The sequence below is a fragment of the Diabrotica virgifera genome, chromosome 7 (assembly GCF_917563875.1).
Source record: "Diabrotica virgifera virgifera chromosome 7, PGI_DIABVI_V3a".
NCBI classification, from domain to species: Eukaryota; Metazoa; Arthropoda; class Insecta; order Coleoptera; family Chrysomelidae; genus Diabrotica; species Diabrotica virgifera.
The window spans coordinates 251,231,350-251,252,341 of NC_065449.1; the positions used below are offsets into that span (position 1 = coordinate 251,231,350).

A 20,992-nucleotide genomic window follows, 5' to 3' on the forward strand; every position below is an offset into this window, starting at 1 on the left:
TAAGGGGTAAGGAGCTAATTCATACTCAAAAAATTTTTCAATCTCATCCTCAAAATCTTCAGTAATACTCATGCGTTGAAATAATAACGGTAACGGTACTAAATGGTAGACGCTTGTAATAAGTACTTATATTCACTTGAACTGAACCTTTAGCACTAAAAGAAACAGATAATATTATGAACCAGACCTACGGACAATACTGTAGCCATTGCCTATAATAGACAATCTGTTCTTTTTTAAACAATGGTATAGCCAAATGTTTTTAAAAGGCCACGTGGATAGAGGAAATTCAGTTTGGGACTGATTACCTTTTGAAGAAATATTTTCAGAATAGTGTAATATACTATATAAAAGAGACACAAATAGGCATTTATACTTGTCTTAAGGGCCACATATGTATATACGTGGCTTATTTGTGCATATAATGTATAAAGTAACTTTTAAAATCGCGATATCTCAGGAATGGTAACTCTTAGGAAAAAAATTGTAAGGACAATTTTTGTAGAGGATGTTAAGATCTACAACTTTGATTTGAGGTTTTTTTTTTGATAAAACTTACCGTTTTCGAAAAAAATCCAAAAAATCTCAAATTTTGACCTTTGACCCCGAATAATTTTGACGCACACATGGGATCGATGGGGACTTTTTAAACTTTATTTGTTATGGTATACCCTAGCTCTCCACCAAAATTTGGCTCTCCGGCAATTGTTGTTATTTGCGAAGCATTTTGATGTCTAAGTTGACCGGATTATCAGTGATAACCCATATTGCGCCTGTGGTGGAATTGGAGATCTACAGCACCTCATATTGGAGTGTGGACAGTACAGACAAAATATTAAAATACTGTATGAAGAGTTAATTGATCTAAATTGCCCTTTCCCTATTAATTTAAATGAAATTATTTTTTCAAATAATAAGCAGACGTTAAAATGTCTTTACAAATATGTAACGTCCTGTAAATTTAAATTTTAAATAGGCTTAGGTAATAAAATTAAAAATAATTGTAAACATATCACACAAAATTGAAAAATGTATCATATATGATTAAATTAATTGTTATTGTAATACCATACAAAATACAAATAGTCTGGCTAATTGGCTAAGCCAAAGCCATTATAAAATTAAAAAAAAAATAAAAAAAACTGGGAGCTTTTGGTCAGCTATTCGATCAGGCGCAGATCAATAAATTTTCCAATCCCCTGGTTTTCTGAATTCTTGAACCAATACCCGAAATAGTTTTTTTTTCTTGTAGTGCGTATCCGTTTCGGATGTTGGCGACCATCATGGCTATCTGTACTTTGCACACTGCTGCTCTAAAAAAATTGTGGTTGTTGTGTGGAACCACGTACGTAGATTTTTCAGCAGGAAATCCTTCACCTTCCTATCCTTCGTTTTCCTTCTACTTTTTAAAAATTGAATGATATTTATTCGTATTTTTCGCCGAAAAATTCTTATTGGATTTTTATCACTGCTTAAAAGAGTCCATATTTGATTCTGTATGTAGTCACAAGCTTAATATGTGTTTTAGATTCTTAGCTTAGTAGCAGGGTTCAATATTTTTATTTAAATCGAAATTGAGGGCCTCCTTTCTTTCTCGGATATAAAACTTGATAAAACATTCCATCTTTTGATACATTGGTTAAGATAAACGTAACAAATTGTTAAATAAAAAATAAGACAGACTATATTAATAACAATTTTTATTGTCATTTATCATAATTTCCATAAATAAATAAATTAAATTTTTGTCTTTTTACCCTATATAATACTGCCCTACTATAATAATTATTAAACAAATAGTAACAGTCTTAAAATCTTAAAAATATAATTTCACAATATCACTTTTAAATTTTGTATAGTCAATTTTATCTTTCCCCAAATTTAATACACAAAAACCACAGATACCGAAGTACAACATCGATGACAGACATATAAAAAAATTAAACAAAATGTATAACAAAATGTTGCCGGATATCAGTTTCGGTACTGCGTAGTTTGACAGTCACTCAATAATTTATATAAATATAAATAAATTAATTAAAAAATTAAATCAAACTTAACACATAGAAATAAATTAATAACCTCTCCTAGACTAATATCTATCTACTAAGATGGTTGTCTATATCTTTGTGTATATATTTGACGATCGTATCAATATTGCTTTCTTCTGTGCAATCCTTTTTATCCACAATACACCTCGTCTCGAACACGTGTTTAATATACGCTACAGATTTCTTTGGTGTTCTTGTTCTCTCGGGGGATGTAAAGTCGACGTAATAGAGTCCGAATCTTTCCCTGAAAAATAGAAAATAATGTTAGTCTATCGAGCTTCGCAAAGTGTCACGGGATGATGATATAAATATTGGAATGTATAATCTGTTAAACTATATGAGCTATACACATAGCTTGTGATAATTGAATACCAGTCAACTCATTTATTGAAGAAAACAAATTCAGAAATGAAAACGGAAGACAAATAAGTGTAAGTGTGAGTAGTAGAAAAAGCGGGGTCCAAACCACTGTATCTAATAACCATACTAACAGGGGCTTCTTTGACCTTGAGGTATACAAGAAGTGCCAATAATTCCAAGACCTGATCGTCAATGACAAGAGAGTTGTAAGGGGTGGTCGTAAGAAATAATCTAGAATGACCAGGAGTGAATAAATCACGATGAAGAAGTGCAAGAAGTATTGAATGACTATATGATAAAGCCAGTAGGTCAAATGAGTGACGGTCAATGACAAGAGAGTAGATGAAGCCGTGCAAGAAGCGATCGCCATCGACCAGAAGATATACTTTTTGTGGCAAAACTCATCTTCTATTGCTTAATCTCTTCTTCATTTCGTTTGTGCAGGGCAATCAAAATTTGAGTTTTGAGTTGAAGGTAAATGATGATATTTTGTCAGATGAGATCTTCAGATACTGTAGCAAGTATGATTCCGGAATATTGGACGGCAATCCGCTACATAATTAGGTGGTACTCTTCCGGTTTGTGTCATTGGAAACCCTGATGGCATGGTAACCAAAGTGCTTTTGAACCCCGCATGTTTTACTAGTACGATGTTAGTCGTCTAAGATTCCTTTTTCTGGTGTATGGAGAAAAGAAAACAAATGAACATTATTACTTACTTATATCCCTGGTACCATTCAAAATTGTCCATCAAACTCCAGGCTGTATATCCGATGACGTTAGCTCCATCATCCATCGCATCTCTTAAATTGCTCAGCGTTTCCTAAAAATACGAGAGATGAGAAACATTTTTTTTCCAAATGAAAAAAATATAAAAGCCGTCAAAGTACTATTCAATCAACCTATAACAAAAATAAAAACAGGGACACAAATAGCAACACGATTTGTAACATCAAGGATTTGGAACCAAGATGCTGCCTGTCCTCCACTTTATTTAAAATATAGCTCTAAAATGCTTTAAAAAATGGAAACAAGAATTTAGAACAATGGGGTACCACTCACCAACACTATGATATATTATATACGCTCAACTTCGCGGACGATCAAGTGATACTGGCTCAAGATTATGACGATTTAAACTATATGACCAGAAAATGAATTGAAAAATATGATATATGGGGTCTAGAAGTCAATAAAAAGAAAACCGAATTCTTGTGCATTGGAGAACAACAACAAAATTAGACTACATAACCACGAATAAGTGCTGATACGACTACAAATACAATTTATCAATATTTCACACGATGGAACTTATGGAATAAATCCATAAGAGAAAAAAATACGGCAGGTAGAAAAGATATCCCAATATTATGGGGCCAATCAATCAACAAAGAAAATAAAAAGAGGATGTATGGTACTATAGTGAAAAGTATCACTCTATCTATACAGCTGTGAGGTAAGGCTACTGAAAAAAAAATGACACTGGTAACGGTGAGAGCAACAGAAATGGAGAAGTTTCTGGAGAAGAACGGCAGGAAGATCTAGAAGAGAAAGAATTAACAACCAACACATTAGAGAAATGAGGCTATCAGAGCAACAGTGGCCTAAGCTCAAAAATTTTGAGATAAATGCAATATTTGCATTCGTATTTCCATTATGTTCCTAATAAACCGGGAGATATTAACAGAAGTTCAACCACGATTTTCTAATTCCTGCCCTTTGCAATACTGGAAGGTTAGAGAAGGTACTTACAATTTATGGAAGAATCCACGGGTTTCCTGTGACATTTTCCTGTGAAAATTAGATTTTCCATGAAAAAAAAAAATTGGGAGTTGCGATGACTTTTTAAGTCCTGCCATATCCATAGAATAACAGGACACTATCTATTTTATGAAGAAAATTTTTTGGGCAGGACGGTTGCAAAAGGACTAAGGTAGTATACAGATATACAAACATGTAATGAAAATAATGAAATTTTCATAATTTTCTAAGTCCTGCCAACTTAATAAATTAATCATATTTATTTCAAAATGACCAAAAAAATGTTGGTATGACGTCACCTAATATTTAACTGCACTTCTTTCTTGGAAAATTCTGTATAAAATTTTCACTCTGGTTCCGTGATTTTCTAAGTCATAAAATAAATTTTGTTATAAAATAAATAATTTCAGTAGATATTATTCAAAATGGCAGGATGTTTAGTTAAACCTTTTTTACTATATATAGTTAAAAAATTTGTAAGAAAATTCGTGGAAAATTACACGATTTTCTAAGTCATGCCATTTCGCACATATCTCAAGAAGGTTAATATAAATCTATTTTCAAAGAGGCAGGATGGTTGTATAGTTATTTCTTATAAAAAAATTAAATTGTGTGTCTGTAAAATTATTTCAGGGTGTTATACAAACATATTCATATCACCACAATTTTCTGAGTCATACCATGTCGAGTATGCTTAAAAAACACTAATCTAAAACCGTTTACAAATTGGCAGGATAACCGCAAAGATGAATAATACAAAAAATTAATTTGTATATCATTAAAACAATCGCATTCTATTAAATATTGTTTTCCTGAATAATGTTTCGGAATTTTTACACACTTTTCAAATCTAATAGCAAACTGTAACACCTTTATTTTAAGTGATTAGATCATATTTTTATCTAAGTAAACGCAATAAAACTAAATAAACAATTTTTACAATTTATTGGTTATAGTAGGGAATTTGCCTACCCATTATATTATACAGGGTGTCCAGAAGCTCTCATAACAAACGAAAACCGGAGATTCCTCAGATAATTTTAATAAAATTTAACTTAATTCACCTGGTTCAAAAATGCTTCCGTGGAAAGCTAAAACTCTTTAAAGATGGCGTCTTGTAATTCATCATCGTCATAATTCAACCCGGATCTATCCAATGCTGGATATAGGTCTCCCTCAGTCTCCTCCATGCATTTCTGTCCTGTGATGTCTGCATCAAGTTTCTGTCGATCTGTTTGATGTCATCAGACCATCTGGTTGGCGGACGACCTCTACTTCGATATGCTCCGTCTAGAAGAAGCATATCGAAGTCTTGTAATTAGTTTCTTTAAAATAGCTGCAGAACGTTTTTATTTGGAAAAACGAAAACTGGTACACTTATTTATCTTGCAGAGGTCAATTGTCAAATGTCAATTATCAATTGTAAATTTTTAGTACCGGTCATAGGGGTCCGTTTTGGGTACGGAAACGGAATAACTTTTCTGTCTAACTTTTAAGCATTTCTGACACTGGATTATTAAATTCTGGGATAGTTTTGTACTAAAAGGTACTTTTGCTTTAACTCAGAAGAATACTCAGTGTTCTAGAAAAAAACGATTTGAAAAGTTTTTCGTTTTTTGGTTTTTTGAGTTTAAAAGAATTTAGAAAAATTCTATTTAGGAAAACGAAAACTGCTACGTTTATTTCTCTTCCAGAGATGAATCGATTTTATCAATTGTGAATTTCTAGTACTGGTCATAGGCATCCGTCTTTGGTAGATCAACGGATATTTTATCTCATAACTTATTGGTCTTTAAATTTTTAGACATTTTTGAGAGTAGAGTATTAAATTATGAGGTATTCTAGTACTAGTTACTCTTGCTTTAAGTCGGCAAATACACCGTTTTTTTTTTATTTTTTTAAAAATTTTTTCAAATTCAAATAAAAGGTGTACAATATAAAAATGGGTGGAAATTGCATTTTAGTGCATAACATGTATCCAAAAGTGCATAAACCTGTCAAAATCAGTGTATTAAGGGCAAACTTTTGTTATTTGGGAGGTTTGTGGAGTTACGAATACGCAAGCAGAACCGACCTCCGAATCACCTAGTGCCCAGAGTTGCTGCTAAGGCACGTCATCTGGAATTTCGTGGGATATCAGCAATAAATTAAAGAAAACAGATTATTCGAGGGTTTTTGGGATGGCCGAACACGAATATCACATTACAACCGACCCTCGGAGCACCTGGTGCCCAGGGTGACTGATCTCGAATTTAGAGAGTTTTTGAGGTCGATTCTGATGGCGTATTCATGTTCAGCAACCACAAAACTCCTCGAGTAATCTACTTGCATCACTTTAGTGTCTGAAAGCCTCGAAATTTAAGAATATGGCGTGTATATTAGTCACCCCGAGCACTGGGTAAAGATCTGTTCTAATGTGACATTCTTGTTCAGAAACCCCAAAAACCACCTGAGTAATCTGTCTGTATCAATTTACTGCCGAAATTAATATATAAATATGGTACAGAAAATGCTTAACAAATAAAAAGGTACCATAAAATATCATTTTATTATAATACTAAAATACAGGGTGTCCCATTTAAGAAAACTCAGAAAATACTCATTCCGAGTTTCAACCAACCCCGTATACTAAAATTACACATTTTGGTATAATATTAATAACTGACGATAGTAGACTATATTAAAAATCGTTTAAACATAAATTAATAGAAGTTTGTATATCAAATCACTAACAATATGTATAGGATGTGAACGTTCCTATAAAATTAACAAAAAAACGTAATTATATTTTAAACTACCCCGTATAATATTTCAAAATACTATATTTTATTAAAGAGAACATCGAGTAGAATCCAAAAATGTAAAAATATACAGGGTATTCCATTTAAAAAAACATAAATTTGTGTCACCCTGTGAAAACGGGTAGCCCTGTATATTGGAAAATACTGTTAAATCATAGTCCTATCTGTGGCCCATGTTTTACCTAAATAACTTTTTTCGTATATCTTACGACTAAAGACTGGATTATATGCAAAATGCATATGCATATATATGCTGCATATTTCTCATGTTTTTCATAAATGCATATGCCTTGCATATTTGGAGATTTAAGAGCATATAAATGCATATTTTGATGGGAATTTACTCTACCCCATTTAAAAATAAGGTATATATTAGTAACATCAACATCCATTAAAATAAAATGTGAAAGTAAATATTTTGCTGTTAAGCTCCTTTGTTGTTGTACCCATAAACATAATGGGCGTTATTTATAGCTGCAGGTATCATTATCCGGATATTTAAGATTTATAGACTTCTCAGAATTTACAAATTACCTAAGTAAATACCGATTATATTTTGAATAACATTACAAATATTACCTGTACTTTCTGCTGGTGTCGGCCAACTATGAATTATTCTGGGAAAACCAACCAAAACGAAATTTTAAGGCAGCGTTGCCAATTTAGCTTATTTTATGCTAGATTTGGCATATTTTTGTGTTGTTTAGCTTATTTATTTCTTGTTTAGCATATAGCATATTTTCTAGCATATTAAATAATATAAAAATTATTTAGTAAAAATCGAAAATCTTCTAATTCAGAACAAATTTTTATGTTGGCCTTACAATTACTAAAACAACTTAGGAACTCTCTCACAGGAACTTGAAACTGATATCAGTGAGTCAAATCTGATTCCTAACAAAAAATGTTTAACCATTCACACATACACACCTACATCAGCAAATCCCTTCGCCTTCAATAATGTTTATATTAGTACTTATGTCTGTGGACCATGAGATTACTATTAACTACAGGATCATGTTTCAGCATTTTTTAAAACAAATAATTTATCTGTACTGGGTTATGCTTGCTATAGGGATTTTTTATTAGTTGATAATGGAATACCTACTGTTGAACTGATCATTCCATCATTCTTGTGAGGTTTGGCAAATACTATATTGGTCGAGTTGGCAACACTGTTTTAAGGGTAGGATAGATTATTTTATTTTATGAATGGTTAGTCTTAAATCAATCGCCGATTATTCAACTTTTGTGATTGCAAGTTATTGACTATACTGTGTAAAAAAATCATTTTATTATTATTGTGAAAATGCCTAAAGTAGCAAGGGAAAAATCAAGTCTTCTCAGAAGTTGGATTGGAAGTAACAATCATCTAAAAGTTATCGACAGTGAAAGTATGTTTTGCACCATTTGTGATAAAAAGGTAAGTTCTCCACTTCAATAGATTTTTAAACTTATCAAACTTCTTTGCACATCTATGTGTCTGTCTATTCTAAAATGACAAACCGTCCCATTTCTTCAAAAACTGTTTTTTAAAGTTCGCAACGGTTTGGCTTATACAGAGCGAGGTGTTGAGAGTGGCCCACCCTGTATACTACGGTACACTGACTGTACTTTATTGTTTGACGATTTCAATTTCACTTTGAGAAATAAAAAAAAATTGGGGGAGGTTTAAAAAGTTTGATCATTTTAATGTAGGTATCTATTTACGAAAACATCTAAAACATCATTATCATTATATTCCAGATTCCATGTCAAAAGAAATTCCAAGTAGTTCAACACATAAAAACTTCACTTCACCAAACTAAGCTATCAAAAAATGATAATAAACCTCGCCAGCAGATTCTACAGAACAGTTTGCAGATTCAGAATACGTCAGTTGGGCAAGAAACCTTTGCAAAGGATTTATGCCATTTTTTTTTTGAACTGCAATATCCCTCTGCACAAGTTAGAACATAAATCGTGTCAAAACTTTTTAAAAACTTATTGCAAGATTAAAGATAAACCAGCTCAAATACCAAGTTCTTCAACTCTTCGGAAAAAATATGTCAGTGCATGTTACAAAGATGTGATGACGAGTATTAAAAATCAGTTAAAAGCCGATTATCTTTGGATTTCCGTCGACGAAACAACGGATACAAAGGGTCGACAAATTGCGAATCTAATTGTTGGAGTTCTTAACGACTCTGGCGATTTTAAAAACTCATACTTAATTAGTGTAAAATGTTTGGAAAAAACAAACTATGCTACAATAGCTAGATTTGTTAACGAATCCCTAACAAATTTTTTTTTACCTGATCAAGTACCATTTGAAAAAATATTATTAATGCTTAGTGATGCCGCCTCATATATGATGAAAGCTGCATCCAATCTTAAAATCTTTTTCCCTAATTTAATTCACTGTACATGTTTGGCGCACGGCCTAAACAGAGTTGCAGAGAAAGTTAGAATTGAATTTCCCAATGTAAACACCTTAATAAATAATGTAAAAAAAGTATTTCTGAAAGCACCACTACGTGTACAGGTATATAGGGAGATGCTTCCCGATATTCCTTTACCACCAGAACCAGTATTAACCAGATGGGGAACTTGGCTTAAAAGTGCTATATTTTTATCTGAACACTACGACGACATCAAAAGCGTTATTTCAAGTTTTGATCCGACTTGTACCGCTATTGATAACTGTCAAAATATTTTTAAAGAAAAGTCTATTAAAAATCAATTGTTGTATATAAAATCGAATTTCGATATCATTGAAAGTTCAATTACAAAATTAGAGGCTCAAAATTTATGTCTTCACAATAGTATGTCTATTGTTGATTCGGTTAAACAGAAAATAACAAATCTGAATGGGGAAATTGGAGTAAAAATTAAAGATAAACTTGATGACGTTTTAAACAAAAATGAGGGTTTCACTTTATTGCGTTCAATAAATAATATAATCAATTTTGGAAACTTCGATGAAAATATTAATATGGATCCGTCTCTAATAGCAAAGTTTAAATATGCCCCAATTACATCTTGTGACGTTGAGAGATCTTTTTCTGCCTATAAACAAATATTAACAGATAGAAGACATAATATTAGTTTAGAAAATATGAATCAATATATGATTATTTATTGTAACAATAAAAATATGTAAATTTGTTTTATTGTACTCTTTTTATAATATTAGTTTAGAAAATATGAATCAATATTGTAACAATAAAAATATGTACATTTATTTTATTGTACTCTTATTTATCTTGTGGTCAAAATAAAATATTTTGCCGTTTTATTTGTCACAAAACCTGAAGTTAAAAAAATATATTAAGAAATAATAATACAATTTGGTTTAAATTCAAACCTATTTATTTATTTTTATTATTTTTTATTTATTTATGTATTTAACGTAAACCATAAAATTATTCATATAAAAATAAGTGCATATATAAATGCATATTTGCATGTTAATTGTGCATATTCAGCTTGTTTTAAAATGCATATTGCATGCATATTTTAGACATTTTTTAGTGCATATTTTCCAGTCTCTACTTACGACAAACGAGTAATTGGACTTTGTCACACTAATGCCCCACCCTGTATACAAAATAACCATAAAACCATCCTGCCTCTTTGTAAATAGACTTATATTAAGATTCTTGAAACATGTGCAAAATGGCATGACTCAGAGAATCGTTGACTTTTTCACGAATTTTCTTACAAATCTAGGACTCCTGCCGTCTTACAAGAACCGTTTAACCTTCCTGCCGAGTACCGAAAAGGTATTGATTTTATTTGAGTATTATAACTTTTTAAAGGCAGGACTAAGAAAATCACGGAATCAGGGTGAAAATTTTCCGCAGAATTTTCCAAGGGACAAGTATACTTAAACATTAGGAGACGTCATGCCAATATTTTTTTTGTTCATTTTGAAATAAATATGTTTAGTTTATTTAGTTGGCAGGACCTAGAAAATCATGAAAATTTCATTATTTTCCTTACATGTTTGTATACATATATACTCCGTTACCCCGTTTGCAACCCTCCTGCCCAAAAAATTTTCTTCATAAAATCGATAATATCCTGTCTATCTACGGATATGGCAGGACTTAGAAATTCATCGCAAAACCCTATTTTTATTTTTTGGGAAAATCTAATTTTTACAGGAAAATATCACACGAAATTTGTGGATGTTTCCACAGATTGTAAGTACATCGTCTACCCTTCCAGTATTTCAAAAGGCAGGACTTAGAAAATGGTGGCTGAACTTCTGTATAATATCTCCCAGTCTATAAAGCAAAGGAATAGACAAAGGGCTGAGATAAAAAACATAGAAATGGACCTATAAACAACCGAACGAAGTGGCGATTGAAAGTCATAAAATGGAGGAGAATTTTATAAACCGACATCTAGTAGTAGTAAAAAAAAATAAAATTAGTATCTACCTGGTAGTAGTGGATTCTACGGTCATCTTCAAGCGTGGTACCATTATCAGCATAACCATTTTCAGTAATGAATTGTGGAATGTTACCATAAGTTTTACTTATCCAGTTAACCAGTTTCCTCATTGACCAAGGTACCGATTTCAACCAATTTGCGGCTGTCTTCTCCCAGTGTTCAGGTTGATAATTGTAGGTTTCTTGGTCTGCTTCCCATGAGATTTTCGTTCTGTTCTTATCTTCGACGTGACGCACCAAACCTGCTGTATATTGATTGACACCCAAGTAGTCGATTGTGCCCTTAATGTATTTGATTTCTTCAGCAGTGAATTCTGGCAAACGCGACTCGCTAAAACCTTGAGCTAGACTTCTTCGGGCTATGAATTGTTTCATCTGCCATGGGTAGTCACCTTTGATGATTGGGTTTGCGAACCATCCAAACTATAAAAGAAATAAGTATTGTTAAGATAGTTTCGTAAAATTTATCCCATATAAAAAAGTCCTTTGAAGAAAAAGAAGAAGTCTAGAATGTTGGAGATGTCATAGAAAAATCCAGAAATGTCGAGTAATATCTGGAATGTCCTAAAGTGTATGGGTGATTCAATTTCAAATCACTCAATTTTGGAGCAAAAAAAATTTGGATCTCCAATTTGTCTGAAAATTGGTATATAGGCTCTGCAAAACGTAAAAATAAGATATTTAAGGTCAGAAAAACCTTCTTCTTTTTTCTCAAAATGTTATTTTATGCGATTTTATAGTGATTTGGTGTTTATTTAAACAAATTTGCATTTTCTATCGTTAAGTATCAATGGAAAACATAATATTTTAATAGAAGGGACTCAAAAATGTCATTATATGGCATTATAACAAGTTACTTTGAGTTAAAACAAGTTTTTGATCTAATTTTATAGTGTAGAAAACGTTAAAATACCGTTTTTTACATTTTTCTCCATTCCCAAAATACATCATAATCGATTTGGCTGAAAATTTACCCACAGATAGCCAAAACATAGGACTTTAAGTTGGTGAGAAGGATTTGAATTATATTACAATACCAAAAAAGTTACATGCAATATCATAGTCAAAAATATGGGCGTCTACTGTAAGTACAATTAACTCGAAAATATCGACCTCACGACAAAAATTATTAAAAGGAAATTGTAATAACTGTAAATACGATTTATTTGGAACAATTTCAGTTCCTACCATTTTTGTCGAAAAGTTAAAAATGGCGGAGATATTGAGCAAAACAGGTTCTCCTTTAAAATCAAGTTGGCGGCTAACGTCACGGAGGAATTCATTCGTAATTTTAAATTTAGGCTACTATTGACTCCCCTAAAGATTAGGAAAATAAAATGTTGGGCAGCTCGACATGCAAGGTCAAATGCTATCCCGACTGGACTAATATACTTTTGAGTCTGATAATACTGCATGTAACATTTTTGGTATTGTAATATAATTCATATCCTTCTAACCATTTAAAGTCCTATGTTTTGGCTATCTGTGGGTAAATTTTCAGCCAAGTCGATGATGATGTATTTTGAGAATGGAGGAAAATGTATTTTAACGTTTTCTACAATATAAAATTTGATCAAAAACTTGTTTTGAATCAAAATAACTTGTTATAATGCCCTATAATGACATTTTTCAGTCCCTTCTTTTAAAATATTACGTTTTTCATTGATACTGTACGATGGAAAAAGCAAATTTGTTTAAATAAACACCAAATGATTGTAAAATCGCATAAAATAACATTTTGAGTAAAAAAAAAAGAATGTGTGTGTGTACTTTGTACGCACGTAAGAAGATATTCTTCTATTATATAGGTAATTTAAACGAAGTAAATATACTTAACAGTATTTGTATTTTATTTAAAAATTAAACTAACTTTCTTATCTACCACTTTCAAAAAATTTTTATTAAAACAACCAAAAATAAAAAAAGTATGAATCGCCCAGGATTCGAACCCGCGTTCTTCCAATCTCGAAGCTAACGCCCTACCAACTACTCCAGCGAGGTCCTTGTAATTGACATGTAAGTTGCGGATATAATTACGGTACATTCCATGTCAAATCTCTCAGGCAAAAAATTTTGGACCTCCGATTTGTCTGAAAATTGGTATATAGCTTCTGCGGGACGTAAAAATAAGATATTTAAGATCAAAAAATCTTCTTCTTCTTTTTTTCTCAAAATGTTACTTTATGCGATTTTACAGTGATTTGGTGTTTATTTAAACAAATTTGCATTTTCTGTCATAAAGTATCAATGAAAACATAATATTTTAATAGAAAGGACTCAAAAATGTCATTATATGGCATTATAACAAGTTATTTTGAATCAAAACAAGTTTTTGATCAAATTTTATACTGTAAAAAACGTTAAAATACCGTTTTTTACATTTTCCTCCATTCCCAAAATACTTCATCATCGATTTGGCTGAAAATTTGCCCACAGATAGCCAAAAGATAGAACTTTAAGTGTTTAGAAGGATTTGAATTATATTACAATACCAAAAAAGTTACATAACAAAAATGGTAGGAACTAAAATTGTTCCAAATAAATCGTATTTACAATTATTACAATTTCTTTTTAACAATTTTTGTCGTGAGGTCGATATTTTCGAGTTAATTGTACTTACAGTAGACGCCTATATTTTTGACTATAATATTGCATGTAACTTTTTTGGTATTGTAATATAATTCAAATCCTTCTCACCACTTAAAGTCCTATGTTTTGTCTATCTGTGGGCAAATTTTCGGCCAAATCGATTATGATGTATTTTGGGAATGAAGAAAATTGTAAAAAACGGTATTTTCACGTTTTCTACACTATAAAATTTGATCAAAAGCTTGTTTTGAATCAAAGTAACTTGTTATAATGCCATATAATGACATTTTTGAGTCCCTTCCATTAAAATATTATGTTTTCCATTCATACTTTACGATAGAAAATGCAAATTTGTATAAATAAACACCAAATCACTGTAAAATCGCATAAAATAACATTTTGAGAAAAAAAGAAGAAGAAGATTTTTTGACCTTAAATATCTTATTTTTACGTCCCGCAGAAGCTATATACCAATTTTCAGACAAATCGGAGGTCCAAAATTTTTTTTGCTCCAAAATTGAGTGATTTGGAATGGAATGACCCTTACACAACACGGCGAGAAATAGTGTAAAAATGTTATGCCTACATAATATTTTATTATTTTACTACAGAGAAACACAAATCCAAAAACACAAGAATTATAATAAATAATACATTTACTAAAAACACTCATATATTCTTTTAATGACGTATTTACACGGTTACAGATACATACATACCTATCTTGAAAGATTAGCAACGAACTAGGTACATGCTGTCTGTGTGCGCAGGCGCGCAGATTTATGTACAATTTTACCCTCAATCGAATCGCGCTTAAAGAAGAATATCTTCAAAAAGAAGAAGATTTTTTGACCTTAAATATCTTATTTTTACGTCCCGCAGAAGCTACATACCAATTTTCAGATAAATCGTGATTTAATTGAGTGATTTGACATGGAATGTACTATATATAAACACAAGAATTTAAAAGATTAACTAATAATTTCAATTGTCATTGTCTCAAAGTGTTGTAAACAAATTGGTGTCCAAATAACGTAATTATAAAGAAGTGTAACATTGGTGATAGCGGTGGAATAAGAGAGACATCAAGTCATTTTTTCTGGTTAATACAACTTTACTTACTTTAATTAAGATATGGATACGTCCGAATCCCAGCATGGTTTTTAAAAATGAAAGAGGAAGAGAAAGAGAAAAAAGAGAAGCTTAGGGAGGTGAAGGAGAAGCGTAGATAAAAAGACCAAGCGCTGAAGGATAAGTGTGGTCAAAAAGAGGGAGAGTAGAAGGAGACGCGTAGAACAGTAGAAGTACATCTTAATGATCGAGACAAAGTAGCTTTCTGAACTGGCGGCTTCTATAGGTATAAGGTTCTACCATTTGGTCTTTGTAATGCTTTAGCTACGTTTGAACGGCTGATAGAGCTGTATTAACAATTGATGGTGCTGGAATTTTGTACTCTAAGAGCCATAGTATGCGTTCGTATAGGAATAAAATTCTATTCAAAATTATAAAGACTCACCGTGAACTGAATGGCCCTCTCTGCAGCAGCTTTGTCCAATTCACTATCAGTGTCCAGCTCCATCCACATTGAATCCAATGTAATACCAACAAATCCGTGTTGTTTTTGTCTATATTCATCGTCGTACATATGCCATGCTTTAGCATGAGCTTTAAGAAGATTGTGAGTACACAAATATTCTCCAATACCGTGGGACTTAATGGCAGGAGCCCTCAGTCCTGATCCGTAGCCTTGCTGGCAGGTTTGTTTAGGTTCGTTGAAAGTTGTCCAGTACTTGATATCATCACCAAAGTTTTCATATAGTATTCTGGCGTAATCCGCGAACATGTCGACTATTTTTTCATTCGTCCAACCGCCTATGTTCTCCAAAGGTTGCGGGGTGTCCCAATGGTGCATAGTTACCAAAGGCTCGATACCGTTGTCCTTCAATTCCTTGATCAAGTTCTTGTAGTACTGAATCCCGAGTGGGTTGATTTTGTTGTCGAAGCCACTTGGCAGGATTCTGGACCACGATATGGAGAAACGATAGTGGTTAACTCCCAAATGCTTCAGCAACTGTACGTCTTCTTTATACTTGTGGTAAGAGTCACATGCTACGTCACCAGTGTGGTGGTCGTAGATTGGGGACAATGGGGAATGACTTAGATGGTCCCAATTGTTTTCTCCTTTGCCATCCTCATTCCAGCCGCCTGAAAAGATATAAAAAGAGTTTAGAGATGATAGTTGGCAAAAAAATTATGTAAAAATTGAGCCAAATAAATATTTGCAAAAATACATCCATAAGGAAAGAATTTTTATCTGAAATAATTTTTGGAGGCTTGCCTATCTTTAGATTTATGTACAGTAGGTTATGTATATTTTGTTACATACGAATTCGTGTGATCTTTACGTACCTTCTATTTGGTATGCAGCCGTGGCAGTACCGAACATAAACTTAGGAGGGAATTTTTTCGTGTTCAGTGATTGAGTGGTCCTAAAATATACAAAATATTAGTTTTACTTTCGTCTAAGGTATCTACAAAAATAATCAGTCCGGATACCCAGAGCGTTGCGTTGTAAAAGAAAGGAATTACACCATCTTTCAGAAGAAACAAAACTTATTAACAAGCAAATATATCAAGAACAGCAAGAGCGAAAAGAAAAAACACTCACACGCTGGTGCATACAAATTAACATGCCGTGACTGTCAAAAAACTTATATGGATCAAACACACAGAACCTTTAACAAACGTATAGCAAAACACAAAACGACTTCATCATCCAGCCTCAAGAGTCCATTGCTGAACATAGGCCTCCTCCCCTCGTTTCCAACCCCATCTATCCTGCGCCGCCCTCATCCAGTTTTTATTTACCTTTCTTAAGTCGTCAGTCCATCTTGTAGGCGGTCGACCGACGCTTCTCTTGTCTTCTCTTGGCCTCCATTCCAATAACCTCTTCGTCCATCGCCCATCTGTCATTCTGGCTACGTGTCCTGCCCATCTCCACTGCAACCTGGCTATCCTCTCGATGACGTCAGTCACCTTTGTTCTTCTCCTGATTTCTTCGTTTCTGATTTTGTCTCGCAGAGTTATTCCTAACATTGACCGCTCCATTCTTCTCTGCGTGACTCTTAGTTTGGTAGCCGAGGCTTTAGTTAAGGTAAGTGTTTCTGATCCGTACGTCAAGACTGGGAGGACGCACTGATCGAATACCTTTCTCTTTAGACATGTGGGTAACTCACTTTTAAAAGTTTCTCTCAGTTTTCCAAATGCTGCCCACCCAAGACCGATTCTTCTCTTCAGCTCATGAGTCTGGTTATCCCTGCCAATCGTAATTTCATGTCCCAGGTATATCTATCTACGAGTTCTATTTCCTTCCCACCAATACTGATGTTCTGGTTGGGTACCAAATTTGTCATTATTTTTGTTTTTGAGATGTTTATATTTAAACCTACATTTTCTGTAGCTACAACGAGTTCTTGTACCATCTCTCTTGCCATACCTAGATCCTCAGTTACTATGACTATATCATCGGCGAAACGTAAGTTGTTTAGGTACTCTCCATCTATTTTTATTCCCTTTGTCATCTAATCCAAACTCTTAAAAGCATGTTCTAAGACCGTATTAAAAAGTTTAGGTGACATTGGATCTCCTTGTCTAACCCCCGTTCTATTTTTATGCGATTACTGTTAATATGTAATTTGACAGTGGTTGTTGCCTGTAAGTATATTTTGTGTAATAATTTTGTATACCTATAATCTAGCCTGCATTCTTTAAGCGCCTGTAATATTTTGCTAAGTTCAACTGTGTCAAAGGCTTTATGAAAATCGATAAAAACTAGAACTAGGGGTTTATTGTATTCCACTACTTTCTCTATCAGGGTTTTTATACTTTGTAGATGGTCATTTGTTCCGTAATTTTTTCGGAATCCTGCCTGTTCTCTTCGTTGATAAGTCTCTAACTTTCTTTCCATTCTCTTAACTATTATTCGCGAGACTTAAATTATATAAAACCATAGAAAAAAATCTGAATGACCAAATTGAGACAAACAGCTCTCTCCACTCTTCTATCTGTCCAGTTACAGATATTAAAAAAGTATTAAAAATCAAAAGTTTTCAGTGTTTTCGGCTTAGTTAAAAAAAATAGGATTATTCAAAGGACTGAGTTGTGAAATACAAAATCCTGAGCACTTAATGTGTTGATGACTTAAAATATGAATGTCCTATCCTTGATTGATTTCATGATAGATCCATTCAGATGACAGATAGCCCGATCAGGGAACGCAAAATTTTACGAAAACCTCCAAAAAAATGAAGGAAGGATGAAAATTTGGCAATAGGTAATTGAAATTGTCTATTATTGTATAAGAAAAGGTTACAATTCTACATCCCCTCCATTTTACAAAAATTGGAAAATACCTACGGGGTGAAAAATTTTTTCTCGGGGGTGAAAAAATATACGTTCAAAATAAGTCCGGAATTGGATAAAATGACTAATTCTATGTAACTTTTGTTCTATAGAGTTTTTTCACTAAGTCAATACTTTTCGAGTTATTTGCGAGTGAATGTGTTCATTTTTAACAAAAAAAAAAATTAGAAAAAACAACAACAAAACTTTAACAAAAAAAAAAGTAAGTATTTTAGCGAAAAAAATATTCCTAGTAAAAATATAGCTTATAAAAAATTGAAAAAAAAAATGGTGTATGCGTGAGGTCTGCAGACCCAGTAGAAGCAGAGTTGCAGCTAATGAAATGTAGGTTCTTCTTCATAAAATTCCAAATCGAATATTTCAATGTGAAATAACCAAAAAACGGAGCACTTTTCGGGGAAAATTCATTACAACTTTTTTAAATTGTTTAAAAAAAGGTTTAGTTTTGTTTTTTAAAAAAACTTCTAACATTAAAAGTAAGTGAGTTACACTCAAAATATTGTTGGTCTCTTTTATTTTTTGGTAAAAAAATGGCGAAAATCACCCCTTAATTAGCTTCTCAAAAAAAATTAATCGTTACCACTTTACAAGTTACTTTACTTATGTATGGTTTATATTATCTATAAGTTTCATTGGTTCAAAGTACTCAGTTTTGGAAAAAATTGGGTTTAAAATAAAAATAAATTTTTAATTTTGGAAAAAATCGTAATTGTTTATGGAATTAACTTAAAAACAATTAGGAATACCAAAAATCTCAAAGAGTAATAAAATGTACGTTTTGCTTTTCTGAATATTTTTGATTTTTTGTTTTCTTGTTAGACAAAAATTGGTTATGCTGTGGCTGTTCAAAATTAGCCTAAACTCGTGATTAGTTACTCGTTCAAGCCATTTTAACTACAGCTTTTTCAAAACGAAGCACTTTGAACCGATGAAACTTACAGATCCTATAAATAATACATAGACAAAGTAACTTGTGAATTGGTAATTCTAAAATGTATATGTGATGCTAATTAGGGGGTGATTTTCGCGATTTTTTTACCAAAAAATAAAAGGGACCAACAATATTTTGAGCGTAATTCACTTACTTTTAATATTACAAGTTTTTTTAAAAAGAAAAATAAACCTTTTTTTAAGCACTTTAAAAAAGTTAAAATGAATTTTCCCCTAAAAGTTCTCCGTTTTGGGTTATTTCACATTTAAATATTCGATTTGGAATTTGACGAAGAAGAACCTACTTTTCATTAGCTGTAACTCTGCTTCTACTGGGTCTACAGACCTCATGTATACACCATTTTTTTCAATTTTTTATGGGCTATATATTTGCTAAAAATATTTTTTTCGCTAAAATACTTACTTTTTGAGTTATCCCAGAAAAACCGTCCTAAAACATGTTTTAGTTTGTTAAACATGAACATATTCACTCGCAAATAACTCGAAAAGTATTGACTTAGTGAAAAAACTCTATAGAAGAAAAGTTGTTTAGAATTAGTCATTTTATCCAATTCCTGTCTTATTTTGAATGTATTTTTTTCATCTTCGAGAGGGGGGTATTCCCCTAGATTTGTGTAAAATGGAGGGGATGTAGAATTGTAAACTTTTTCTTATATATTAATAGACAATTTCAACTACCTATTCCCAAATTCCTTTCTTTATTTTTTTTGGGGTCAGATTGTTCTTTGATCGGGCTAAAAAAGATGGGCGATAAATACGAGAGTTAATATCAAATGTATGATAGTTATAGAAGGAGTAAACAAGTAAAAAAACGTTATAAAAGAACAATTTGACCAACACTGAAGCTCAAATTGACAAATGATCTGAAACATCATTAGAAAAATACCTGAATTGCAAATACTAGGTACTCATAATAATTATTAAAGAAATGAAAACAGAAGACTATGTGAAATATAGACATACATTATACTGGTCATAGAACAGAGCAATAGGACGGAATAAAATGTATAAAAAAAGTGTAGGTACTTACTTTCCAAAAACTGCTACCACCAAAAACGATGTAGATATTGTAAACTTCATCTTCATTTCATAACAGATTCACTGCTTTTAGAATATAAGTTAAATAGATCAAAAATTGAATGCTAGAATTTTGACTCACGTGAATGTATTTGACTCCTGCTCTATTTTGTGGTCAGTTTATATAGCAAAAAACTCACGTGTTGCGACGTTAACGAAGATTTTGCATATCAAAATTATTCTAATGACGTATGCGTTTAGGACAGAACCGGCTCTATAATAAAAATTGCAAAATGAATTCTTTATATTGACGTTTTCATCTGTATTTGGGTCCTGAATTTTGTTATTTTTTTTTTCTATAAATAGTAGATGTCTTTTCAAACTTTCATAACTTCTATGTCCTATAAATAGTCCAGTCGTCAGAGACCAATGTGCCACTGAACTTCTAAAAATCATACGAATAAACTGAATTTTCTACAGAATGTCAATTTTGGCACCACAAAAAGTTGCCACATCCGGGCTTTCCCCTAAAACTCCCTTCGTGTTGATTTTACGAGAGAATCTGTACTCGAAAGAAAAAAAATGTAGAAAATTTCAGGTA

At 32.2% G+C, this 20,992-nt stretch overlaps 2 protein-coding genes across 2 annotated transcripts in view; one reads left to right on the forward strand and one right to left on the reverse strand.

Annotated features, from left to right (window-relative positions):
• LOC126888405 (neurobeachin) overlaps positions 1-20,992 on the forward strand; it is a 2,163,879-nt gene that overhangs the window by 925,897 nt on the left and 1,216,990 nt on the right. The window lies entirely within an intron of this gene.
• LOC126888409 (myrosinase 1-like) lies at positions 1,684-20,611 on the reverse strand. The gene is made up of 6 exons (XM_050656654.1): positions 20,405-20,611; positions 16,411-16,490; positions 15,518-16,206; positions 11,401-11,835; positions 3,131-3,234; positions 1,684-2,295 (listed from the first exon to the last, which is right to left on the reverse strand). The coding sequence occupies exons 1-6, from the start codon at positions 20,458-20,460 to the stop codon at positions 2,100-2,102; spliced, it is 1,560 nt and encodes a 519-aa protein (XP_050512611.1). The 5' UTR covers positions 20,461-20,611; the 3' UTR covers positions 1,684-2,099.

Coding starts and splice junctions, on each gene's coding strand:
- LOC126888409 (XM_050656654.1), bottom strand. CDS start 20,460: ATGAAGATGAAGTTTACAATATCTACATCGTTTTTGGTGGTAGCAGTT. Junction 11,836..15,517: donor AGAGGGCCATTCAGTTCACG/GTGAGTCTTTAT, acceptor TTTCTTTTATAG/TTTGGATGGTTCGCAAACCC. Junction 3,235..11,400: donor GTAGAATCCACTACTACCAG/GTAGATACTAAT, acceptor TCGTATTTTTAG/GAAACGCTGAGCAATTTAAG.